The sequence below is a fragment of the Cnephaeus nilssonii genome, assembly GCF_951640355.1.
Source record: "Cnephaeus nilssonii genome assembly, chromosome: 13".
NCBI lineage: Eukaryota > Metazoa > Chordata > Mammalia > Chiroptera > Vespertilionidae > Cnephaeus > Cnephaeus nilssonii.
In genome coordinates this window covers 44,400,452-44,427,446 of record NC_137084.1, presented here as the reverse complement: position 1 = coordinate 44,427,446, position 26,995 = coordinate 44,400,452, and the positions used below count along the sequence as shown (strand labels likewise).

Here is a 26,995-nt window from a genome sequence, read left to right as displayed (position 1 = left end):
CACCCCACCCCTGAGCCTTTGCACAAAGCTGCCGCCCACCTGCACCTTCTTAGCTCCTCGAGACTCAGCTCAGGCATCTTCTCAGGGAAGCCTTCCCTGAAGAGCCAATGCTCCCGCTATCGTAGCGTTGGTCAAACTGCACGCAGTCCTGTTAGACTGTGAGCTCCCTGAGGGTGGGCACTGTGTCTTACTGTCCTGTACCAGGCCCGTGCACATGTCTAAAACTTGAACCATAAAAAGCTCATTCAATGAATAGCGGGAAGTAGTGTTGCTCTTACTAATGATAATAGCACGCGCTGCTTATTGTGCCAGGTACCCCAGTTCACCTATTGGCTCAGCCCTGAAGGCCCACTCCCATCCTGTCTGCTCCTTCCCCCTCTCCGCCCGCATCCAGGCTGTCCCAAAGCCTGCCCACTGTTACTACGAAGTGTTCCTCAGATCTGCACTTCTGCCCGTGGGCACTGCTTCTTCCTTGGTCCAGGTCCACATGATCTCAAAACAGGTGACTGCAGCAGCCTCCCCCCGGCCTCTCTGCCGCGCGTCGTGTCCTCCAATCCACGCTCCATTCCTGCGGCCACAGTGCTGTTTCTAACATGCAAACCTGGTCACTGGCATGCCCTGGTGTAAAGCTTTTTCTGTGGCTTCCCTTTGCCCCCAGGCGGTCAAGGCCTGCCTGAGTCCCTGCCTCTCTCCCCAGCCTGATCTCTGGTCTCTCACCCCTGCCGTCCCACCCGCTCCTCTAACTTTTCTGGCCCACTTTCATCTTGCATCCCATCCCAAGGTCCGAGGTCTGTGTAGACATCAGGTGGGGTCGAGAGAGTCTGGCTTGTGAGTTGGGCTAGGAGAATACCAGCAGCCCCCAGAAACAAGGTTGGTGAGGTTGAAAAGGAGATTTGACTTAGGTGGCAGGTCCCATGATGTTCATGCCCTAATAGGTGCCCAGGGCTACTCATAGAATTCTGGGAATAAAAGAAATACCGTAAGAAACAGACTGTCAGAAATTTTGGGGAGCAAATTTTTACCAACCATTTGATTGAGCATCTAATATGTATCAGGCACTAGGCATATTACACATATTATCTGATTTAATTCTACAATAACCCCAAGAAGTAGAGATTATTACTAAACCCATTTAATGGATGTGGAAACTGAGGCCTGGAATGGTTAAGTAACTTGTCTAAACTCAGGCTGCAAATGAAAGCCAAATCCAGTTTGAACTCTGGCCTATCTGACTCCAAAGCCAGAGTTCACTGAGTGAGGGGTTTTGAGAGGGTGAGACCTCTTTAACTTTAATTCTTCTCTGTCTCTATGAAGCCTAAAACAGGGCCAATAACTCTTTTCAAACAAAAACTTCCCCCACTAGCAATCTTTTCCCTGGTCTGACATCTCAGCCAGGGGCCATTAACTCCAAAAGGCCCACGTGGCCCTCTGACTTGGAGAAAGATGTGGTACAGGTGGTGGGGAGGAGATTTGGTGGTGGGGTGGGGAGAAAGCAGGGCAGGCCTAAGGTTAGGGCAGGAGTGGGAGGCCACAGAGGACTAACGGGAGTAGAAGGAAGGGGACGTGAGAGACAAACTTTGCCTCCTCCATGTCACTCAGGATACTCCCTACTGGCTCCCTGAACCTGGTCGTACCTCCCCAGGGAGCCCCTGGGAGTCTGGGTGTATGGGATCATAAACACATGCTAGCTTATAGAAGCTTCAAAAGGTAGAATCTTAGAACCACAGAATTGTACAATTCTGGAGGCTTCACATTCTAGTGAAATGCAGGCTCTTAGAAACATGGAATTTTCAAATCTTGAATCTTAGAAACCTAGAACCTTGGAGTCTTAGAATTTTGAAATCATGGATTTATAAACTATCTGCAGACAACGGTTGAACACACACACACACACACACACACACACACACACACACACACACACAGTCTCAGATGGGAAACTGAGACTCAGAGAAGGGAAGAGTCTTCCTCAATGCCCCCGTGAAGTGGTAGCATGAGGACCTATCGCTCCTTCCATCAGCCATGTGCAAGGGTCGGGGCTAGTGCCAAGACTGTAGGGACAGAGGCAGAGACCACCCCCTGCTGGCAGTTAACCCTCCTGCCTGGTTTTGACTTGGCCTTGGGCGCTCACCTCCTTAGAGGAAGAGGGAGCTCCAGGCACTGTCACCCTTCCTTGTGCCTCTCACCTAGGAGGGCATGGTGAGTGGGGACTGTGGCTGCAGTTGGCCTCCTGGGGTTGAGGGATGGCCTGCCAGGCCCCCCACACTCTCAGCTGCTGCCAGGTCTGTAGGTGGGGGAAGGGGCCTCCTGGCCTGGCCATGGGCTGAGACATTCTCTCTGTCTTCATGCTCTGTGCAGGCAGTGAGCAGACGGGGGTGCCAACTGGCACAGGAGTCAGGCTACAGGGCTGCCCCAAAGAAGGTGGGACAAGGTTTCTTCAGCCACACGGCTGAGATCTAAGGCTGTGGTAGTGTTGCAATCGCCCCTCCCTGCTGGAGGAGGGGACTGAGGAAGAAAGACATTATTCAATCCTTGGAGAGTTGGGCTGGCTCCGACCAGGACCCCAGCTGGGCCTGTGCCCCGCCCTCTCTGCCAGCGGAGGCTGAGAGATAAACACTCCTCGTTTGATACGGGCCAGCCGGGGCCTTGCTGGGAACCGGATCTGCTGTCTGATCCCCTCTTCTACTTTGGGGGACTGAAGAGGGGTAAGGAAGGAACTAAGCCCTGTGTTCCTCAGTCCCCAATGGCCATCGAAACACAGACTCTGAGGCCTCATGACCATGGCCTCAAACCCTTGTTCTGGGAGGCCCAAGAGGCAGAGCAAGAGCAGTACGATGAGCCAGAGGGAAGCCGATTTCAGCCTCTTTCAAAGGAAATTTTCTGAAGGTTGGGAATGGTCCCTGAGCACCTAGGCTCTGGAGCTGTTGTGCCTGGGGTTGAGCGCCAGCCCACCCCTGCCCGGAGAGGGAATTGTGGCATTGTGTGTGAGCGCCCCCTACATGTGTACTGCTTCCGGTACCCCGTGATTCCGTAAGTTTACATGTCTATTCAAGATGATAATGTCCATCCTGCAGGGTCATTGTTACCCTAATTATCTTAAGTCAGAAACTGAGCCAAGTAAGCACTTTACCAGCACTAACCCATTTAATTTTCAAAACCAGAATGTTAATGAGGTAAGTAATTTATGTAAAGAGAAGTTAGTTAATAAATGTTGGTTCCTTTCTCTATATGTCAATCTCATTTAATTCAACAAAGCTCTGTGGACATTTCGCTTGTACTGAGTCTCCTGGTACCTCCCTAAAAGAGCTCAGATGGTTCTGAAGACAATGGAGAGCTTGCCTATGGGAATGATAGCATCTCCTTCGGGTTGTAAAAATCAGCAGGGACCTGAGTGGAGGAGGGTTGGAAGGACAGGGCAAGAGGCAGAGGGGTGGGGCCAAGAGCTTCAGTCTGACAGGGAGCCCTGACCTGCTGCTACGCAGTGAGAGGATAAGAGGTGGGGGCTGGTGTGTTCTAGAAAGAGCCCAAAGGACTGAGTGAATGGTTGGCTATGGGAGGTGAGAGAGGTGGACGTTTCAAGAAAACAGGATTGCAGGAGAGCTAGCACACAGGAGAGCTAACTATTGCAAACATTCTTAGAAGCATTCATCTCCATATTGACAACGAACATGCAAATGACAAAAATAATTGATGTTCAGTCACGCACACAATCATCAGTTGACAGTTCTATAGGACCGATGACTATTTTTAAGGATATTAACGTCAGTTTTCTAACCTTTCACTAGGCAGTACTTTATTTTCCCAATTCAAGCACTATCCATCACAGCTGTCTGAGATATAGGGACACAGTATTGTATGACATCAAGAAAACGGCTTTGAGTGACTTTATTCAAAAGGGAGGTCAGAGAGAGAGATGGAAGGGGACCAGCAGAGGGCAAGCGAGGGGAGGATAGAGATATAGTAAATAAATAAGCAAAATGAGACAAAGGAAAGGGAAGTAAGTGTGATTCTGAGGGCAGACGGAGCCAGTTAGACTTAGGCTGTCATCCCTGCTTGGTGACTGGCTTGCTGCGTGACCTTGGGAGTGTAATTTATCCTCTCTGGGCCTCAAATTATTCATCTAGTCGTAACTAGCATTTATACCACAATTTGAATCTTTAAAGCTCTTTCACTGCTTCATCCCTTAACTCACCCATGAGAGACGTGTTCAAGTTCAGAGAGGGGCCGTGGCATGCCTGAAGTCACACAGCAAGTGAGCGGTCAAGCTGAGATTCAAGCTCAGATGCTCTGGCCCCCTGACTGGGAGAGCATGTCCAATGGATGCTCTTTTGCCTGAGTGATCCAGATGACATTCTTCCTGGAACCGGAAGAAGGAGGGGTGAGGCAGGGTCTCTGGTTGGAGCCTCCTGGAACTGACAAAGCATTGGTTGGTTTGCCAGGCCCAGACATGTTCTGCCTTTTCCACGGGAAGAAATACTCCCCGGGCGAGAGCTGGCACCCCTACTTGGAGCCACAGGGCCTGATGTACTGCCTTCGCTGCACGTGTTCCGAGGTAGGTTCCTCTGGCCACCTGGCCACCTGTGTCAGGTACGTCTGGGAGACCCCGAGAGAAGTCAAGGGCAGGGACTCTGGAGGTCAGGAACACTCTGGAAACAGGCTCCCTAGGAACTTGGGAGTACACAATACCTGCCACCACTACTCACCCCTTTCAGAGAGGTCACACAACGGGTCAGCAGCTAGGCTGGGCCGGGACGCGGCTCTCCCATCTCTCATCCCAGCCTTCTTTCCACCTCCGCCGGTGCCAGCCTCCCTGCTTCCTGGGTACCACAAAGGAGCCTTTCTGACCAGGCCCCCCTTTCCTTCCTGTCCTCATGCTGTTTCCTCCAGCCCTCTCTAGCCACCCTGCCTTAGGATGCATCCCCCCAATCCCCTGGTCCAAAGGGCTGTTCTTTAAGGCATTGGCCAAATACCACCTCTACCAATAGCCTCACTTGATCCCTCACCCACAAGCATTTTCTTCTTCTGGGTCCCACATACGTTTCTCTGTCCCTTTATCCTGATCACTGTTGGCCAGGTAGAGTAGTTATCTGTGTCTGTCCGTTACTGCCCCTCCTGGGTGGAGCCTGAGAGCAGGTTTTCCTGGGTGCTCTCTTATGTCTACTTCAGTGTCCTGCCGAAGGCTGAACAGATTGGGGCAGGACCCTGTCTTTTTGTTCACCTCTTCCCTCCGGCCACCCATCTCCCACCCGGCAGCCTTCACAGGGCCTTGTACAATCAACTGGGTGGAATAAATGAGACCTCCACGTGGTCCAGAATCCTCAGGCCAGGAATAAGGTTGGAAGGGTAGGGAAGGAGGGAATGATTTAGGAGGCTTGAAACATCCCTTGGTTTAGTTTAGTTGCTTGGAGCCCAGCCTGATTGGCATGCTGTCCTCACCAATCCCTGTCTGGTGCTGGTGCTTGGCGGGAGGGTGGACCTACCTCCCAGCTGGAGCCAGTACCCTAGGCTCTCTTTTCCTTCAAAAGCCCCGAGAGGAGTGTAGAAGGCCAGTAAGAGCCTCCCTTGTTAAACAATCCCCAGCTTGGCGGGAGCAGAGAAGAGCATCGGAGGGGACCCTGGCCAGTAGATGGTCTGTGGGCCAGCCCCTCTCCTGGCTCTGATCACTGGGGTCTCCCTCCTCCTGGGGCCTCTCCCTCTGACTCCCTACTACTTCTACCATGTTGGCCCAGGTGGAACTCTGCTGCCCACAGGGGCACAACCCCCCAAGACTGCCCCCCCCTCTTGGTTTTCCTTAGCACATCTGAGGCCAATCAGCTTTTCAAAAAGAACTTTATGAAATACAGCCAAAGAACAGGAAGGAAACCCAAACAGAAAATTCCAGACATATTATGTGGTCCAGTTGACAAAGTCCAAGTTTTGTGATCCACGGAAGCTCATTCATTTCTCCCTCCCCAGAGTTTACATACCCAGTTTTCTCAACCCAAAGAGCTATAGCCGATACCCCTGAAATATACCCCGAATCCCTTCACTTCTCTCACCATCCTGCTCCCCCTAATCTAAGCATCTTCATCTCTCACCTGGATGCTATGCAAGGCTTCCAATGGGCCTCCCTGTCCCTTCTATAAAACCATACCTCACATAGGAGCTAGAAGGATCTTTGCTGAACATGAAACTGATCATGTCATTCCAAAGTCCCTGAAACACTCCAATAGCTTTTGGGTGCACCTAAAGTAAAATTCAACCCCCCGCCGTGTCTCTGTGTGATCTGACTTTCGCCTTATTTCTCCAAACTCATTTCCTACCTGCACTAACACGCCAAACTCATTCCTACTTGTTCCTCCACCTGGAATGTTCCTCCCCTGGATCTTCTCACAAATGGTTCCTTCTTATCTCACAGTTCATAGCATAAGTGTTGCCTCCTTATGAGGCTTTCTAGGACTTCTGTTTCTAAAATAGTCTAGCCTTGTTAACTCAATCACATTACCCTGTGTGATTATTATCATCAATTTAACATAGGAAATGATCTTGACTTCAGAGAGGAAGGGAGAGGGAGATAGAAACATCAATGATGAGAGAGAATTATTGATTGGCTGCCTCCTGCATGCCCCCAACTAGGGACGGAGCCTGCAATCCACGTATGTGCCCCGACTGGGAATCGAACTGTGACCTCCTGGTTCATAGGTCGATGCTCAACCCCTGAACCACACCGGCCGGGCATGAAATGATCTTGTTCCTACTTGTTTGTTTTTTATGGTCTGTCTCCCTGCAAGGATGAAAGCTCCATGAGAGCAGAAACCTTGTCTGTCTCATACACTGCTATGTCCCTGGCTCACAGTAGTCATGCAGTGACTACTGAGTGAAGGCATGAGTCCCCCGCCCCGTTCACCAGAGACAGCTCAGCATCATGGAAAGTGCACGGCCCTGGAGGTGTGTTTACCTGCTGTGGCATCTCGGGCAACATAACCTCTCAGAAGCTCTTTTCTCATTTTGAAAGTGTGGACAATAGGATCCACCTCTAGGGTTCTTGAGAAGATGAGGTGAGATAATACATTTCTGTTTCACATGAAGCCCCTACCCAGTAGTCACTCAGTACACAGTAGTTATGATTTCCCTGAGAGGCACCTTTGGCTGCAAGGCCCCCTGCCCTTTCAACCCCAGGCCTTTCTCCATCTCACTTCCTGCTGCATGTCGCTGATCATCTCCATCCCTGGGATCCTTCAAGGACAGAATCGAGAGAGAGATTCTACCTCTTCAGGCCACTCAGTTCCTCGCACTCTACCCTGCCTTCTCACCTGAGGGCTCAGTTCACCCTCTGGACATTTGTTAAGCACCCCTGTGTGCCAGGCCTCTTGAAGGCCCCCTATGGAGCTCAGACCAATTCTGTGGACTCTGATGCCTCAGCCCAGCTTACTCCTTGGGGGGCAGTGACTCCAGAGGGCCTGGGCCTGGGTTTTCCCTGGGGTAAGAGGCTACCTCTGGGACAAGTGCTGTCGGGCACTCCGATGTGCAAGGAGACAGGAAACAAACTTGCCAACTTCGAAATTTGAACAAAGTTGGCTCCATTTCTCTAAGAGAGAGACCATCTATTCCTCCGTTCCTGGCTCTCATTCATTCCCTCACTCATTCATTCAAACTCCAGCAGGTAGTAGCCTGGAGCCAGGCCCTATGATGACAATTCAGAGATGAATGGAATGAGACTTGGTTCGTGTTCTTGGGAATTCGTGGTGAATAGATGACACAGTTGTACATGGTTCATTACAACACAGTACAATGACCCTCCCAACAGGGGATATAGGGTGTGGGAAGCCTAGGAATGGGAAAAACCTACAAAAGGTGTGGTGGCTTCTCTCTCTCCATCTCCTCACCTCTCTCTGTCCTGTTTCTCTGCTCCCTTCTCTTTCGTTTGCTGTCCTTGAAAAAAGCATTAGAACTTCGGGCTCTTCCATCTCTGGTGCCAAGGTCACCGGACCTCCCAGAGATTTAGGGAGTGAATCCCAAAGCCCTGGGCCTGCTCCACATCAGGTGTCTAGTCTTGTTCCCATCCCTGTCACCTGTCCTCATATGTCACATTCCTCTCTTAACCTTCATGAAGTTTAGGCTCAGAGGACAAAGAACAAACCCCTGGAGTTAAAATAACACTGTCAGATCAATGTAGAAATTGATCAATGTAGAAATTGATCAATGTAGAAATTGATCAATGTAGAAAACGCCAGGCTTTCCCTGGTGTGTCTCAAACACCATGAAGGGGACACAAGGTCTGCTCAAGCCCATGCACACTGTGCCTCCCTCCGTGGTCAGGGAGGAACATGGATGGGCGAGCCACACAAGAGAGCAAGGGAAGGGGAGAGACTGGACACACGAGTCTATTGTTTGTATCCCATCTCTGGCTTAAAATGAGTGGGTTTGGGGAGAGGACGGGTTCAGGCGGGAGGCAATGGCTCTTTGGAACCAGGACCGACCCCTGTGTCCCCTTCAGAATGCCCATGTGAATTGTTACCGCCTCCACTGCCCGCCTGTCCACTGCCCCCAGCCTGTGACTGAGCCACAGCAGTGCTGTCCCCGGTGTGTGGGTAAGTAGCCTCGTTCATCCCTTGTACCCCCTGACCCTTATCTCACCTCCGATGCAAGCCTCCGGCAGAGGGAGGCCCCTGGAATGAGAGGGGCAGTCTCTCTGGTGAGAGGTGCTGAGACACCAAAGTGCTCATGGGAAGAAACATCCTGGATACCCGGTGAGGGCTGGGGCAGCAGCAGACTGCTCATTCTTAAGTAGCTGTGCTTAGCAGGAGCGGGGAGAGACGGTGGAGAGTAGCTGAGGGAAACAGGGGCATGCTTGGCCTGTTGATGGCACATGTGGGCTCCAGCCTCTGGCTGGCCAGAGCCGAGGGAGTGGACCTGCCTGTCCAAGTGGAGGTGAGTGATGTGGGGCTGGAGGCCCTGCAGGGAGCCCCATGATTACAGCTCTGGGCCTGGGAGTGACCAGAGGAGTTGGAGTATGTGTATTCTGAGATTCTTCCCAGCACTGTGGTTCAGGGACTTTCTGTAACGTGATGCTAAATGTCTATGATTCCATGAGTTTGAGATTGTAAGAGCCTCTAAGATTGGGATTCTATGAAGTAAAGGTAAGAGAGGGGAGAGGTAGCCAGTGGGAGGCCAATTGAGAAGAGTGTGGGTGGGGAGATGTTGAGAGGAGAATCCCTCCTTAGAAGCATCAGGAAGGGGCTGAGGGAGGCTCCACATGGCAGGTCAGTCTAGGCTCTGAACCAGGGCTCTCCTGGGAAGCTAGGGGCTTGTGTGGAGTGGATATAGAGGGGCTCATTTTCCACGTGGGACTGTAGTGGGATCTGACCATGGCTCTGCCTTGGGTCACAGAGATTCTTGGCTCGGGATTCCCTCAGGGAGCAGGAGCTCTGAGCCTCGTCCTGCCTAGTGAGGGGGCATCATGCCTCCTTCTGTCTGAGGTTGACTCCAGGAATCCTGACCACTCCTTGCTGACTATGCCTTGGCCCAGGCCCCTTCTTCCTCACATGCTCCTCTCTCTCTCTCTCTCTCTCTCGCTCTCTCTCTCTCTCTCTCCCTCCCTCCCTCCCTCCCTCCCTCCATCCCTCTCCCTCTCCCTCTCTCTCCTGCCGCTTTGCCTGCCTGGCTCTACATATTCTTCATGACTCAGCTCAGACCATCATTCCCTGACTACCCCACCCGCATGTCCTGGCTGAGTTAGTGGCTACCCCTCAGTGCCCTAGCCCTTACCATGCAACAGCATCACTGCTTATGGAATGTCTCTTTACCAATCAGATTGTGCGTTTCTTGATGGGCAGGGCTGAGTCTTGTCAGCACTCCATTCCCAATGCCTAGCACAGTGCCTGGTACAGAGGTGTTTAGTAAAGGTGTCTGAGAGGATGAGTAGGTTCTCTCAGGATGGGAGCCTTAAAGGCTTGCCCCTCTACCTGACAGGATGGACACTGGCTAACCGGTAGGTGATGGGGAGGGAGGCTCTGGTGACCAGTGAATGACAGGAGCTTACCCCAAGCTCAGGGACAGTCTAGATCATCCCAGCTGACTCCACTAGGATGTCACCCCACGAGGGACTTCGTTCTGTTCACTGCTGTGTCCCCAGCACCTAGAGCAGTGGCTGGCACTGGGAGGTGCCCCATGGACGCTCACTGAATGTTAAATGAACTGACACAGGTCCCCACCGAGTGGGGCTCAGTGGAGCTGAGGTTTCCGACCGGGCCTCTGGCTCTGGTCGGGACCAGCTCAGACAGTGGGGGGCTGAAAGGCCATGGTGAGGAGCCCTGGGCGGGAGTGACAAGGTCAGATGTAGGTGTCAGCAGGACCTCTTCTTGGTTAGCTGACAGGGGGACCTCTGGGAAGAAGAAGGCCAGAACTCAATTTAAATGCCAAGATATGCTAAAATCCAAAATCTTCAGAAAAGTGGCCCAGTTAATTCTGGCAAAGTTCTTACATCCATATGGCGCCTCATTTTTCTTCTTCCTCCTGCCCCTCCCCACCCGCAGAACCTCACACGCCCTCTGGGCTCCGGGCCCCCCCAAAGTCCTGCCAGCACAACGGGACCATGTACCAACATGGAGAGATGTTCAGCGCCCATGAGCTGTTCCCTTCCCGCCTGCCCAACCAGTGTGTCCTCTGCAGCTGTACCGTAAGAAGCTCCCGCCTTCGCTTTAGCCCAGGCCCGCGGTCTGGGCCTGGAAAGCGTGGTGGGGTGGGCTGGGCGGGCGGGAGGTGGTTCTCCCTGGTCAAAGCAAAGTGAGGGTGAATGGGCTCAGGAGCACTTCCCCTCTCTCTGGGCTTCTGCACCCTCCGGAGCTGCCTGTTACAGCCCGGGTCACCTTGACTGACGTCGGCTCGTTTTTGTTTCCTCCAGTAGACTTTGTACTCCTGGAGGGGAGGGAACATACCCAATTCATTTCTTTATCTTCCGCTGCTCCTGGCCCAGGGCCTGGCATACAGAGGATGTCTTGAATGATTGTTGAATGAATGAATGAATACGTGAGTGAATGATCAGTTATCCGTCCTGGGGCACAGAGACAGGGCCAGACTGCAGCAAGTGGAATTTAATCCGAAGCTGCCTAAACGGCCCCTGCTGTCGTCAGAGCTGAGCCTAGGAACAGGCCAGGCTGACTCTGCAGGTTACAGGGTGCCACGACTGAAGCCCAACAAGGCCTGATCTGGAAAGCCTTCACCCTCCTCCTTTGGGGGTTCTCAGTGTGGCCCTGCCCCGGGTTTGCAGAGGTTTTCAGCCTGTCCCTCAGCTCCTTGTCTGTGCCCCGTCAGGAGAAACTCCTGCTCTCCAGATTTCCTTACTATCTGGTCACCAAACTTCTCTGGGCCCCAGTTCCTTTGCATGCATACGACGTCTGACCAGGTGATCCCCAGTGTCCTCTCTGTTTAAAATAATCATCAGATTTAGTAGTGGTGCAAGGGGAGGCGGTCTAGACTAGTGTTGGACACCCCAGTGGGAGCTCTAGCTCTCCCATGGTTCCCTGTGTGGCCTTGAGTGAGTCACTTCTCTCGGCCTGCCTCTCCATCTCCTCAGTAAGGCTCTGACCCTTTAAGTGTCTGTGCTGCCGAGCAAACAACTTACAAATGAGGGTGACTACTTATAAGTCAACCTAGAGAGTGATTATTTTTGCAGGGCCAATGTTATTTTGTAGTACTCCATGGTACCTACTAGATTCATAGAAATGTCTCATGTTTGTCTACAAGCTCCCAAAGACCCTAGGAGAAGGATCTCAGATGAAGAAATTGAAGCTCAGAGCAGTTAAGCAACTTCCCTAACGTCACCCAGCTTGTCAAGTGGCAGAGCCAGAATTCAGACCCAGGGCCACATAACTCCAAAACCCACGTTCCTTTTCCTGCATCGTGCTGCCTCCTCTGAAGGGACAAGGGCCTGCCTTAGGAGGGGGCTGTAGGAAAAGACGGAAATGATGATGGTGGGGTGGCGAAAGCATTCTTGTGATTTCTTGTCCCTTCTCCCTGAATACTTGGGTCTCCCCTTCCTTCCTCTCACGCCTGTTTAAATGGGTCTGACTCCTGGCCTTGTCTGAGGGATCAGAATCCTTTTGAGACTCACTGGGAAAGGTATTAATAAGGAAAGGACTTGAGGTAATATCACTTCCTCCCATTTTAAAAATGCCTTACATTTTAAAACGGATGTTCACAACTGTCCCCTCACTTGATCTCACAGCCCAGATGGGTGTGCCCCCATTTCACAGAGGAGGAAACTGAGGCCCAGAGAAGTGACTCATCAAAGGTTACCTGACCTCCTGGTTCCCAGAAGGCCTTTTCCCCGGCAGTGTTGCCTTTCTGGGCTGAGTCCCAAAGTTCCAGATGTAGGGTTTTTAGTGAGAGCAAGGTGAGCCCAAGGTATCCCCCACCAGTGTCTCTCCCTTATGCTGGGTCCCCCTTTCCAGGCCAGGGGAGAGGACATTGATTTCAGTAGGAAAAGCCCGAAGACTGGGCTCTGGTCCATTCTGTCCGGCTGTGTCTCTGACTTAGCAGTCTGGGCGCCCCTGCAGGCTCTCCCCATCTGTAAGTTGGAAGGGTCTCACCTCACCGAATGGCTGTGAGAGTCTACAGAGAGAAAGGCTTTAGCAGCCGGAGGATGATGCTACCTCAGGGCCTGGAGCGGGAGTGGGAGGGCACAGAGGACCCTTCTTCTGAACTGGCTGGGCCTTGCCCACACCACTCTGCTGCTCCCTCCCTCTCCCACCTCAGGGGAGACCTCAAGGCCGTATGCTCCCACGGCAGGGGCTGATCCTCATCAGAGCTCATCTCCCAACTCCTGCTTGCTCTGTCTGTCAGGAGGGCCAGATCTACTGCGGCCTCATGACCTGCCCGGAACCAGGCTGCCCTGCACCCCTTCCACTGCCCAGCTCCTGCTGCCAGGCCTGCAAAAGTGAGTCTGCCCCTAGATATGGCAGTGCCCTCCCTCCCCCCCCCACCCCCCCGCCCCAGGGACCCAGCCATGGACTGTTAGAGCAGGGGGAACCTCAGGGACACTCAGCATGTAGCACACCATTCCGTCCTCATGGGCGGGGGCTTAGCCCAGCGCTCCCAGAAGGCTGAGCCTGCGCAGAGGCTGCTGTGCATTGGTTATTGCCTTCCCAGGGAGCAGGAAGGAGGGAGACACAATGTAAGGATGCCTTGGGGAGCTGCCTCTGCTTGATACCCAGTGTGACCCGTGCTCTAAGTCACCTTCTGCTTCTCGGGAAAGTCTGGGGCTGTAGAGGAAGAGGAAGAGGTTGTCCCCCAGCCACTAACTTCCATCGGTCCAGTGGCTGCCCAGGGGACTGGGACTAAGCGGCTGCAGGGATGGGGTTCTGGGCCGTCCATGATGGGCACTGAACAAGAGCTCTGGCCCAGCCAAGCAGTTCAGTCCTCATGGTGACCAGGAGGTCAGTGTGTGAAAACTGGGGCAGCAACCCAGATGGGAGGAGACGCGATGATGAGAAGGGGGAATAGGTCTCCTCTGGGGCAGAGGGCCTTGCTGGTGTTTGGGGGCTGCAGAAATAGCAGTAGGCGCTGGAGGTGGGCAGAGCCTGGAGGTGGAGGCCTGCCTGCCGGTCCAGCCAGCAAGGCTGAGGAGGCAGAGGCTAATCCGACTTCCCTCTGCATTTCCAGATGGGTCAAGTGAGAAGTCAGCTGAAGAGGACACCGCACAGTCACACCGTGGGGCGGTGAGTACACAGACACGGACAGGGTGGGGAGAGGAGGTGAGGTGGGCTGGTATCCAGGGCCCAAGTCTCCATGACGGTGGAGCAAGTAACCCTCATTTCTCCTCTGTCCCCTGGGTCAGCTCCATTAGCCCCACCATGTCCAGCCCCTCTCCTCAGCCTCCTATCATGGCTCCCATCATGGCTGATGGGCCAGGAGGGGCCAGGAAAAAGCACCAAACATGCAGGCGCAGGCCCCAAACGTACCGCTGTCCCTCCTGGGAAACCCTTTGACCCTGTTCCATCCAGAGCCCGTGTCTGTCCTTACTCAGGCCACCTCTGAGCAGCGTGTTCCCTGGTGGCGTGGCCTCTCATTTAGGTCAGCCTTCCCCACCCGGCTCCTGAGATACTGGTTCTTTGTCTGGGGGCTACCCCTCTGTGTCCCCCCTCTGTCTTGGCCCCTCTCAGTCTCGGTCTAGAGTGCAGTGAACTGAACTGCCCAGCTCTCTCTGGAAGCAGAGGAAAGAGGTGGGAGAACGGGCTCATATACTGACTCGCGTGTCCCCCCCCCCCCCCCCCCCCCCCCCCCCCCCCCCCGCCATCTGTGCTGCCGACAATGTGAACAGCTCCACCTGCCCTTTCTGCCTGGCTCACCTGGAGGTGGGGCTCCCTTCCTGGGACTTCCCAGGGCTCTGAGCCAATGAGCTCTCCCCTCTCCTCTGCCCGCTCATCCTCCTGCCCGAGGCTGGGCCTTCTCAGGTGGGGTCTGGGTGCCGGTGCCGCAGGACCTGAGCCAGGCCATCCCCTTTCCTTCCATCCTTTCCCTGGGAGGCAGTGTGCTAGCGGGTTGGGCTCTTCAATTCCTTCTTGCCTCTATTCCACTTGACAAGCATTCCCTAGGGGCCTCCTAGGGGCTTGGGCCTGAGCTGGGGCCTTAGGTAGGGTTTCTGCTTTGGGAGGTCTTGTGGGCTCAGCCCAGCCATCAGAGGACTCACTGAGACTGAACAGAGCAGGACGGGCTGTGGAAGAAGGAAGGGGAGTGATTAGGGTCAATGAGGTGGGTTAAAGCTCTGCCACCTGCCCCAGACCACTGGCTCCTCTCCCGTGGCCTGGAGCTGCCAGTCCCCAGACTACGCAGAGCCCCTGCCCCTTACACTGCCCTCACCACACAGCTGTGCTATCCCTGCCAGCTTCCCCATCTGGTCTGGAGCTGAGAGTCTCGGGATCTTGGATTCCAGGGGCTCAGGAAGGGGGTGGGGGCTGGAGCTCTGGGGACCCTCTGTGTCCGGATGGGGCCGGCTCCTCGTCCTCCTGCCCCATGGGGTGCTGGTGGGATCGTCAGAGGCCTGTCTCCTTGTCCCAGCACCTAAAGCTTCTCAAAGAAGGACTTGCTGACATTCATCCTCACTGCATTCTCACCTTCTGTTTCTTAAACATTAAGGTCTCCAGGTCCCTGATCACTTATGTCACCCAGATAAGGACCCGAACCCTTCTGCCCACCCAGTGCCAGGGCCCTGGCTCTGACAGGCCTAAGAAGGGCTTGTTGGAGGCTGGACTTCCAAAGTCCTACCTTCCGAGTTCTCAAAGATCCGTTGTCTGAGAACATCTTAGATCCGTTGTCTGAGAACATCCAGATCTTCCTGCCCTAGCCCGGGCCCCCTCTTCACTGGGAAGTCACGCTGGCGTCCACCCTCAGGCCACTCGCTGCAGCCCGTGCCGTGCCACTCCTTCACTGGCGGTGGCCTATCGGTGACCTTTACCCTTCCTGCCATTTGCAGAGACATTCCCAGGACCCGTGCTCAGGGGACGGTGGGAGAAAGAGAAGCCTGGACACCCCAGCCCCCACTGGGCTCAGCTCCCCTCTGGGCTTCATCCCTCGCCACTTCCGACCGAAGGGGGCAGGCAGCACCACAGTCAAGATCGTCCTGAAGGAGAAACATAAGAAAGGTGGGATGGGAACCTCCTCCAACCCCTGAGGTGGGAAAAGCGGGGGGCCCCCGACTGCTCCTACCTCCCATTCCTACACCCTGACTCAGTGGTTCTCCAATCTCAATTTGGCTATGAGCTTATAGAAGCATAGAACACCAAAACGAAGCTGTCCTTAAAGGACGTAAGGTCTGATTCCCCCCTTTGACAGATGAGGACACTGAGGTTCAGAGTATTGAGTTAGAGATAGAACCAGCATCTGCTATGTCTTTCCTGGGAAATGAGGGGCCCAGAACAGAGATATGAAAAATGGTCCCTGTCCTTGAGGGGCTCCAGACATGTCAATCAATTACTCTAACTTAAGGAAGTGCTGAGGGGAAGTTCTTGACAACGGAAGGAGCGAACAGAGCTGGGCTGCAGGAGGACAGTCAGGATGGACTGGGAAGGAGGCCACCTGGACAGCCAGAGTGGGGAGGCACCCCGACTGAGGGAGTGGGGATGGGTGCAGATGGGACACTGAGGCTGAGGAAGGGGGAGGGACCTGCCAGAGCTTGCACAGCAAGGTAGTGACAGACCTGGATGTCCTTTCTCCCACTGTGAGGCCATCGCCCTCCTTGCTCCACCACAGGGGCCCGTGAGGGTGGGAGGAGGACTCTCCATCTCCAGCAAGTCCCTACTGAGCATGTCACAGCCCTGAGTGCTGAGATGGGGCGGGGGGTTGTCAGGGATGTGGGGCCCGTTTTATATTCTGGCCTGCACTTTGCAGTCAGTGTGGCTGCGCCAGACTGTGGAGCAGGGGCTCTCCGAGGCTCTACCCCCGCCTATTACTTGACTCTGGCTGGAGTCCAAGGCACTGACCCTCCTGTCTCTCTGCCCTCCTTGGCCCAGCCTGCGTGCATGGTGGGAGGACGTACTCACACGGGGAGGTGTGGCATCCAGCCTTTCGCTCCTTTGGACCCCTGCCCTGCATCCTGTGCACCTGTCAGGACGGCCGCCAGGACTGCCAGCGGGTGACCTGCCCCACTGAGTACCCCTGCCATCACCCAGAGAAAGTGGCGGGAAAGTGCTGCAAGATCTGCCCAGGTACAAAGAGATGCTGGGGGCAGGGAGGGCACTTGCCAGGGCAGGGAGCAGCTCTGACGTGGATGCGGCGTGGGCGCCGAGCCACAGAATGCAGGGTTTTTAGGTCCACAGAATGCTGGGAGCACAGCAGCAGAAAGTGCCAGACTTGTAATGCATTATCTGTAGAACCATCTACTGTTACAGAGACAGAGTCAGAGGCTCTCAGACATGTATACATAGAATCAGATAGTGTTCTGGACTCAATGAAGTCATAACATCTTAGGATATTAGGACTTTTAAGAGAAATAGCCAATGTTTATTGAGCTCTTACCATGTGCCAGGCAGGTATTTTGCATGCATGGATTCATGTAACCCTCACCACAACGGACAAGGCAGGTATCCCTGTTTTACAGAACGAGGAGATAAATACCTGTCCCAGGTCACACAACTGACTGTAAGTGACAGAGCTGGGGTTTGAACCCTCATCTGTCTTACTCCAAAGACCATACTTTTGACCTCTGTTGTTTTCCTTCAACCCTCCTCTACATATGGGAAAACTGAGACCCAGAGAAGAGAAGGGACTTCCCTGTCACACAGCAAAGTGGTAGTGGAGCTGAACTAGAACTCAGGCCTCCAGACTTGCCGGCTGAGTTTTTTCAACAATGTCATGTGACCCTAGGATTAATGAGTGTGCCGAAGGGAACTTTGGTCGGAGTATGTCATTGAGAAGCACAGCCTGTGCGTGTCAACAGTAGCTGATGTGAGGGGCAGGCCTATTCCCTGCAGTCTAGAAGGAAAGCAAGGGGGTAGGAGGTGCAAGGTGAGGTTGTGCCCTGACCACATCTGGTTCGAGGGCTGGGTTGGAAAAGCTGAAAGGAGAGGAACGGAGAAGAAAAAGAGGAAGGAAAAATGCATCAAGAACCTGCTAGCATCAGGTTCATTTAATTCTCACAACTCAGTTACTTCACAAATGAGATAACTGAGTGGCTGCGATTACCCTAAGTCTCCACCTACCCCAGCATTCACGTCAGGATATTTGAGTTTATGTTAGCTTGCTTACTGACTGACTTACTTAACTTACTGTTGTGAGCTCGGACAAGTTACTTGACCTTTCTGAGCTTCAGACACAGCGTTGATGAAAATGCTTTATGAATTGTAAATCAACATCCAAACATAAGGCTATTATTATTTATCAGAATAATATGCTGTTGGGACAGGCTCGGGGGGAGCATGACAGGATGGTGCCTGGAACATGAGGGGTGGGGGTTCAACTTGAATTCTCTCTGAGATTGGCTGAGGCTCACTCCTGAGCTCCTTCACACACATACCTGGTCTTGGGCTCCGCCATCAGCATCCAGTCTATTTCCTTTTAAAAATATTGAGACTGTAACAGCTCTTAGCTGGATATCTCTGAGGGCTTCATAACTAGTAAGTCTAGTATGTCTAGGGACTTAGTCCTTCGGTCCCTGAAAAATAGGGAATGTTGGTACATGGAGAGCTCTGGAGAATGTTCTTGGAATTCCAACATGTCAGAACTTAAACACTGTATCCAATTTGGCACCAAAAAAAATTTACCACCATCCCCACCATCTCATCCTCACCCCCACACCCTCCCACTTCCGCCACTACAGTCACCATCATCGTGAATCATCGTGATCTCTCTTCCACCACCACTACAATCATCATCATCACCGCCATCATCACTTAAGCCCTCTCAAACCTTTCATTCTGTGTGTGTTCACTGAGAGCCTGTGCTTGGTGTGAGTGACTCAACAAGACTGGAAGGACATGGTTCCTGCCCTTCACCTTTCTCTTTTAAAGAGAAAACACACCCGAGTGAAGCAACTACAAGGCATTGTGGGATTAAGGGCATGAGTGGGAGTCATGGGAAGTCATGGAACGTTTTAAAAGCTGTGAGTGGGAGGGAGCAGTGGGCTGCCTGGGGGGAGGTGGGAGATGAGCTGGGCCCTGAACGTGAGAAGTTTGCCGATATGCTGATCAGCGGGGGTAGAAGGGGGAGATGCCCCTCCCTTCCCCAGAGACCTCCTCCTCCCAGGGCACCAGAAGTTTCGCAAGGACCAAGAGACCCTGAGGGGGATTCAGACCAGTGGCCCCTCTTTTTGAGCCTGCAGGGGTGGGGAGACAGAGCATTCACAAGCTCCTTGTGTCTCCCAGAGGACACGGCAGACCCTGGCCACAGTGAGATCAGTGCCACCCGGTGTCCGAAGGCGCCGGGCCGGGTCCTCGTGCACACGTCAGTATCCCCGAGTCCAGACAACCTGCGTCGCTTTGCCCTGGAGCGTGAGGCCTCTGAGCAGGTGGACATCTACCTCTGGAAGCTGGTAAAAGGTGAGCATTGGCGTCCTCCCAGCTGGGCACACCTCTGATCGGTCCCCTTTCCCGGGCTCCAAGGCCCTTTAGGGGCCTTTCCGGCATGTTTTGTTGATCAGGTGCCTTTGGCCCAGGAAGACCTGCCTATGGCAGGCCTTCCAGGTTTGAGTCCCTGATTCCAAGATAGAGGGAGACACCGATTCTGTCTGATTCTCTGGCCTTTCTGATAAGCTCACCTACTCTGAGATGCCAGAGCCTGGAAGTGCTCCCTCTCCTGGGGAGAAGGGGTTGTTGCACCTTGCAAGGAGTCAGGGCAGAGTAATGCCTACCCTGATGAAAGAGGTATCTCTTAGTGGGATTCCAGCATCTTTTCAGGCAGGAGGGCCCGCACAGCGTCCTCACAGCAGGAGGGCCTTGAGGCTAGTCTCATTCAGCCTCTTCTGTATGGTTGGTTCTATCACTTCACCCTAAGTTAAAACCAGAATATATTTCTCATTCTGTGAACAACCCATCCTATTCAGCAGGCTACTCATGTCACCAGATGAAGGTCAAGAGAAGTTTTCATTGATGAGGACATTGCTGAAAGTTCTGTTTTCTGATTCTCTTGAGAAAAATAAATCCCCTGGGTAGAGTAAAACAAACGAAACCCTTTAATTGTGAATTAGTTCTAAGGTCACTTTTCACTACAGAGGGGTTTGCCTGGGGGGCGGGAGGGGGTGGAAAAAGAGGGGACAATCAGAAGGGGCCAGTAAAGGGATGATAAGAATAATGACGTGATAATAACCAGTGCGTGTAGCACTTTAGAGCTCACAAAGTGCTTTCACGTTCGTTATCTCATTTGATACTCAGCGATCCTGAGAGTTAGGTATTATTATCCCCGTTTTACAGATGAGGAAACTGAGGCTCAGAGAGGTGAAGTACCTGGCTCCAGGCCACACAGCCAGTAAGTGGAGGAGCTAGAGCCCGTGTCTTGTGACGTCAGATGCGGCTCTTTCCCTGCTCTACTCTGGCCCCTGTCGTAGGCGGAATGGACGAAGAAAGCGGAGCTGTTCAGCCTGGAGAAGAGAAGACCCAGGGGGACAGGACCACTGGCTTCATGGCTCTGCAGGACTGACTGCTCCAGGCAGAGGGAGCAGCTGTGTTCTGACTGACCACAAGGGTCCACAAGCAGGGGCTTTAGAATCAGACCTGGGTTTAAACCCCGTTCCTACCATTTCTTAGCCGTGTAGCCTGGGTCATTCACTTGACCTCTCTGGGCCTCAGTTTTCTCTTCTGTTAATTGGGGAGGAGGGTGTATGGAGGGTTAATGAAATAAGGTAGGTACAGCCTCTGACCTGTAGCAGGTGCTAACCATGTCCCTATCCTTCTCCTCTTGCCTCGTTGACTCGGTCAGAATTGCGGTGAAGCAGGTCTCAGCCAATAGAGAAAGCACTTTCTCATGCTTAGAGCCTTCCTGTAATGAAGGGAGGGAGCAGGCTCCATTCACGGGCTGGGTGGGGATTCTGCCAGCAGCTGGCGAGGAAGCCTTACAGTTCTTTTGTACCATGAGATTCCATCGGTCCCTGGACCGGTGCTGGCTGTATGTTTGTTCTGGGACTCCCCTCAGCCCACCAAATGCTGGGACCACAGAGAATAGTCTTTCAGCGACTTGGGTGCAGCAAGAGCTCACTGGGAGCTGAGCTGATCAAGGAAGGCTTCGTGGGAGATGGGCCTGGGGCTGGACGGGATTTAGAAAGGCAGGGTGGTAGCAATGGCCTTAAACTCTGGCTCTAGAGCAGTGGTCGCCAACTGGTGGTCCGTGAGGTCCGAGAGGTTGGCGACTGCTGCAGAGCCCACACTTTTATGCCCCGTGCTCTGTGATTGGTGAGTAGCAGGCACCACGTATAATGTGCTTCATTTAATCCACATAAGAAACCTGAGGGGTATGTATGAATGCCCCATTTTGCAGATAAGAAAACTGAGTCTCAGAAGTAGAATAACTTGCTCAAAGGCATACAGTTTAAGCAGTAAAGACTCAAACCCAGTTCTGACTGTCCCCAGGGCTGCCTCCACAGAGGTGAACTATTGTTTTTTAGGGAGGTGTCTGAGGAAGGTCAAGGGGTGCCCAGAATGGTGCAGAGGGGGACATTGTAGCTCCAGGCCCATCTCATTACCACCCTGCCCCTCAGAAAAGAAACAAGGTGGTATGGTGTGGGGGGGCTTTTCAACTTCACAATGCCAGGCCCTACCGTGCTGTCACTCACAAGCCTCCCCCTCCTGACCTCCTGGGTGGCCTCAGTGCCCCATCCACCTCCACTGCCTCCCTATCCCTGACCATGGGAGTCACACACTCCCGAGGTGTGATTGTCAGTGGGAAACGCACTGTGCTCTCGTGCAGAAGCGTGGAAGCTGCAGGCCTCGGAGGCTGGGAGAGGGAGGGGAGGATAGGCCTGGAGACAAAGGGAGCAGGTAGATGAAACCTGGGCTAAGTGTGGCCACACCCCAGGGCGGGAGCCCCAGGCTCCAGAAGCTGAACAGAGAGTTGGCTTAGGGTTAAGGGCCTTTTATATTCTGGGGTTCCAGAGTAGAAGGGGTCCCAGATCCTACCCCCACTTCGGAGGGAAGTCCCCCTGTGGTCTCACTGATGGTGTCTTGTACACACACGCCCACCCACCTCCACACCCACCTGCATCCCTGTTACCTCCTCTCCATTTGTGTTTTGGGGGTGTGTGCAGTGGCAGGCCTGGAGCACGAGGACCCATCCCCATCTCATGCTCACGATGTAGCCTGGGCCTTTGGAGTTGGTCTCTCCCACATCCCGCTCCTTGACGTCTGGGCTGGGGTTCCCAAGGACATTTCTGGCTTCCTAGACCTTAATCTCAGAATCTGTGCTGTCCATTGCCCTTGGTGAGAACCCACTCAGATTCCCATAAGCAAGGCCAGGTCTTGGTTTCCTTGAGGGTGGGACTGGCCTACCAGGGGCCTTGCTGTCACATCTGTTCTTTCTGGCCACTGACCCTGGTGGTAACAGCTGGTGCGACCTCACAGCCCATGTACGCAGGGCTTCAGCACCATGTGGTGCCAGTGGCCCATGGAATGCAAACAGTAGGAGATCCAGAATAATACCTCATCTTCCTTCAGGGCCTGGCCTAGAATGAGTACACATGTATTTGCTGATCCCTCCCTCCCTCCCTCCCTTCATTCATTCATTCATTCATTCTACATGCCTAATGTGGGCCAGACTCAGCGGACCCAGAGAGGAAAGCCCTCCAGAAGTTCCCAGTCTGGTAGGGGAGGCAAGAATAGACACAATGAACCTGGCCGGCGTGGCCTTGTCTGTGCTCCAATTGTGACACAATGAGCATCGACCTATGAACTGGGAGGTTCAATTCCCAGTCAGGGCACATGCCTAGGTCGTAGGCTCAATTCCTGGTGTGGGCTGTGCAGGAGGCAGCCAATCAATGATTCTCTCTCATCATGGATATTTATATCTCTCTCCCTCCCTGAAATCAATAAAAATATATTTAAAAAAAAGAATAGACAATGAGAGCGCATGAGAAATGGTACAATCATCAACAGGAGCCAAGAGCTATGGTAGTTATAACTTCCTCCTTGGGACCCAGGGCAGACCTGGCGGGGGGGCGGGGGGCGGAGGGTGAAGGAAGACTTCCCAGCCAAGGCCTGGAGGATGAGTAGGAAGGAGTTCACTTGGTGGTGATAGGAGAAGGCGCTCCAACAGGTAGGGTGGCATAGTAAAGGCCTGGCCCCTTGGGGGTCTTCAATAGTTGGTTAGGGCTGGAACACAGGCAGTGCCACTCGGGGGGTCTGGTGAACTGCACTGAAAGGGGGCCTACAATTCTGACGCTTGTTAGTGTTTTGGTGTCTGAATAAGCACACCTATTGATTTTTATCATACATTCCTTCTTCCTTCCTTCCTTCCTTCCTTCCTTCCTTCCTTCCTTCCTTCCTCCCTCCCTCCCTCCCTCCCTCCCTCCCTCCCTCCCTCCCTCCTTCAACCCTCCCTTCTGTATTGTGGACATGTGGTGGTATGAGAGCAGGAGAGTGATGGAAACCAGAGCAGGACCAGCAGAGAGGTGGCAAGAGGTCAGGGAAGGGGAATGACAGGGAAACGATATTTTCGAATGACTGCAGGTAGGATCATAGGTTAGAAGGGGAGTAAAGTGGTCAGAATCTAGTGCAGTGACTCAAGCAAGACATGAGGGGGCCTGAATGGGGAGCGTGGCCGTGGAGGCAGGAGAACAGACTCCAAATACTTAGGAAATTTAGTCCACAGGATTTGGTGTGCTGATCAGAATAGGAGAGGGGAGGGAGGTGACAGGGTCCATTCCAAGTCCAAGTCACCCCGTTTCCTTGATCCACAGCCCTGCCTTGCCTGCTCATGCCCTTGTCTCTGCCCTCAGGAATCTTCCACTTGATTCAGATCAAGAAAGTCAGGAAGCAAGACTTCCAGAGAGAAGCACAGAACTTCCGGCTGCTTACCGGCACCCACGAAGGTGGGCCCTGGGGCTGAGCCGGGGCCTGGGAAGAGAGCCTGGCTAGAGGCCAGGGCCTCTCAGGGAGTTTCAGGCTGCTGGTGCCGGGAGGGGGGTTGTGAGCCACAGACGTCAGTTCCCGGCACAGGAATCCAGTGGGTGTCTGCGCCAGAGATTTCTCAACTCCAGTGCTTAGGAGCTGGAGGATAAAGCAGAGCCTTGCTGGATTTGGTCTTGGGATGGGGGACACAGGGCTGGAGAGGAGGGAGGTCTGAGCCTCAAACCCTTGTGCTGCCTCTTCCCTCCCTACTGGAACATTTCCCCTTGGAATCTCTTAACCCAGTGGTCGGCAAACTGCGGCTCGCGAGCCACATGCGGCTCTTTGGCCCCTTGAGTGTGGCTCTTCCACAAAATACCACGTGCGGGCGCGCACATACAGTGCGATTGAAACTTCATGGCCCATGCGCAGAAGTCGGTTTTCGGCTCTCAAAAGGAATTTCAATCGTTGTACTGTTGATATTTGGCTCTGTTGACTAATGAGTTTGCCGACCACTGTCTTAATCACATCCTCCTGATGCCCTGAATTTGCTCTACACTCCACTGAGGAAGACTGGACCCAGGTGGTGGGGAAGTCACAGATGGCCGTGTCACCAACAAGCATCAGGAAACCAGCCCAGCCCCCACGTATTGGTTGGTTGAAGGTGGGGTCATGTGCCAGAATTGATCTGGATATGGGGGTTGTTGGAGACAAACCCTCCTCCTTCCTCCCTGTGGGTTCCAAACCCAGGTCCACACAGTCCTTCTTGCCCTGTTTTTTCTACACCAGCCACTAGCCACCAGCCACATGCATACACACACACACACACACACACACACACACACACACACCACATACCCCAGCACACACATACCTACACACACAACTCTTCTGCTTTCCTCCATGCAGGTCACTGGAACGTCTTCCTAGCCCGGACGCCGGAGCTGAAGGTCATGGCCAGTCTGGACAAAGGGACCAAGACCTTATAACAAAGACCTAAACTGTTGCAGATATGAGCTTTATTATTTTTGTTGTTATATATTAATAAATAAGTTGCATTACCCTTCCATCCTGCCTGCTGAGTTTGTGTTCTCACAGTGACTGCAAGACAAGCCTGGTAATCCATTTACATTTAAAGTGATTATTGATAACTATGTCAATATTGCCATTTTGTTAATTGTTGGTTGTTCTCTGTTTCTTTCTTCTTCTCTTGATCTCTTATGGTTTGCTGAGCTTCTTAAAAAAAAAAAATCTTTATTGTTGAGATTCTTACAGATGTCCCTCTTTTTTCCCCCATTGCCTCACTCCACCCGGTTCCCGCTCTGCCCCAGACCTCCATCACCCTATTGTCTGTGTCCATAGGTAATGCATATATGCATATAAGATCCTTGTTTAATCTCTTCCTACCCCCACCCCCTTCCCTCTGAGAATCGTCAGTCTGTTCCATTTCCATGCTTTTGATTCTATTTTATTCACCAGTTTATTCTGTTCATTAGATTACTTACTTGTTTATTTTGATTTTTAGATTCAATTGTTGATAGGTATGTATTTGTTGCCATTTTCTTGTTGATATTTTTTATCTTTTTCTCTTTTTTTCTTCTTCCTCTTCTTAAAGAATACCCTTCAATATTTCATATAATACTGGTTTGGTGGTGATGAACTTTAGCTTTTTCTTGTCTGTGAAGCTCTTTATCTGACCTTCAATTCTAAATGATAGCTTTGCTGGGTAGAGTAATATTGGTTGTAGGTTCTTGCTATTTATCACATTGAATATTTCTTACCACTCCCTCTGGCCTGCATAGTTTCTATTGAGAAACTGACAGTCGTATGGGCACTCCCTTGAAGGTAACTAACTGCTTTTCTCTTGCTGCTTTTAAGATTCTCTCTTTGTCTTTAGCCTTTGGCATTTTAATTATGATGTGTCTTGGTGTGGTCCTCTTTTGTTTGGGATTCTCTGTGCTTCCTGGACTGTAAGTCTATTTCTTTCACCAGGTAAGGGAAGTTTTCTATCATTTCTTTAAATAGGTTTTCAATATTTGCTCTCTCTCTCTCTTCTGGCACCCCCATAATTCTGATGTTGGTACGCTTGAAGTTGTCCCAGAGGCTCCTTACACTATCTTCATATTTTTTAATTATTTTTTCTTTTTGCTCTTCTGGTTGGGTGTTTTTTGCTTTCTCATATTTCAAATCATTGATTTGATTCTTAGAATCCTTTACTGTTGAATCCCTGTATATTATTCTTTATTTCAGTCAGTGTATGCATAATTTCTAACTGGTCCTTTTCCATTTTCTTTTTTTTTTTTTAAGTTTCTAGAAGATTCTTGAGTAACCTTATAACCATGGTTTTGAACTCTATATCCAGTAGTTGGCTTTCTTCCATTTCTTTCATTTGTGACATGTTTCTTTGTCTCCACATTTTGGCTGCTTCCCTGCGTTTGTTTCTATGTATAGGGTAGAGCTGCTATGTCTCCTTGAGTTGGTAGAGTGGCCTCATGTAGTAGGTGTCCTGTAGGGCCCAGTGGCTCAGTCTCCCCAGTCACCTGAGCTGGGCACTCTAGGTGCACCCCATTTGTGGGCTGTGAGCACAATCTTGTTGTAGTTGAGGCTTGACTACTGTTGGTGTCACTGGGAGGAATTGACCTCCAGGCCAGTTGGCTCTGAGGACCAGCTGGGACTACAGTGGGAGAGTGCTGTGCAGGAGACACCCCTATGGAGCAGGACTTGCTTCAGTGGGGCTTTGGTACTCACTGTGTCTGCCCCTTGAGTGTGTCGCTTATGGATGCGTAGAGTTGTAATCTGGTGTGGTCTCACATTGATCACTGGGTACACTGGCTCTTGGGTCTCCAGGGAGGTGCACTGCCTGCGGCCACCCAGCAGGAGCTACAGAGAGATCTGCAGATTCCTCCTCTTTGTATAGGGTTTGAAAGTACCCAGATGAGGCCCAACTATGAAGCAAGGCAGGCTGGTGCTGGTGCTGGTTCTTGGGCCTTTTATTGATAGTTGGGTCTCCCTGACCCAGCTGCAGCTTGTTGAGAGATTTTAGCCTGAGCAAGGACAGGCCATTCATATGCAATGGTGGGATCCCAGCTTGGGTGGGATTGTAAATTGGATGAGGTGGGGTTTTAGGGCAGAGCAAACAGAAATGGCTGCCAGTTAGCCCTGCAGCTGGGGAGGTCCCAGCATAGGAACAATGATCCTGGCAAGCACCTCTCTCTGGGAGATAACCTCTCCTGAGTTCCTGCCCTGATGCCAGACAATCCAGTTCCTCCTTGTATGTGTCTGTGTTCTCCAGAGCCTCACCCTGGTGCTGGAGCTCAAAGGAAGCAGGACCTTGTAAGTTCAGTTTGTGGTGCTGGCCTTTTAAGAGGAACAACTGGGTCTCCAGCAGCCTCTGTGTCACTGAGCCCCAATCCACATTGGATTTTATAGCCCGCAGTTCTTACTGCCCGTAGGGACTGCTTTTCCCAGCTCTTGGACCCTGGGCTGGAGGTCTG

At 52.5% G+C, this 26,995-nt stretch overlaps 1 protein-coding gene across 4 annotated transcripts in view; it reads left to right on the top strand.

The window, feature by feature from the left end:
- The window catches only part of CHRDL2 (chordin like 2), a 31,547-nt gene extending 6,979 nt beyond the window's left edge, over positions 1-24,568 (top strand). Inside the window, exons 2-12 of one of the 4 annotated variants that reach the window (XM_079788183.1) lie at positions 4,440-4,552; positions 8,477-8,570; positions 10,515-10,657; positions 12,769-12,916; positions 13,642-13,697; positions 15,452-15,620; positions 16,488-16,682; positions 18,837-19,010; positions 19,881-19,935; positions 23,393-23,485; positions 24,411-24,568. In XM_079788183.1, coding sequence (XP_079644309.1) covers positions 4,440-4,552; positions 8,477-8,570; positions 10,515-10,657; positions 12,769-12,916; positions 13,642-13,697; positions 15,452-15,620; positions 16,488-16,682; positions 18,837-19,010; positions 19,881-19,935; positions 23,393-23,485; positions 24,411-24,501 — 1,331 coding nt within the window. In that variant the 3' untranslated portion in view covers positions 24,502-24,568. The remainder of the gene's footprint in view (positions 1-4,439; positions 4,553-8,476; positions 8,571-10,514; positions 10,658-12,768; positions 12,917-13,641; positions 13,698-15,451; positions 15,621-16,487; positions 16,683-18,836; positions 19,011-19,880; positions 19,936-23,392; positions 23,486-24,410) is intronic. The other 3 variants (XM_079788184.1, XM_079788185.1, XM_079788186.1) reach the window with 3 other exon arrangements.
- The last annotated feature ends 2,427 nt before the right edge of the window (positions 24,569-26,995 follow it).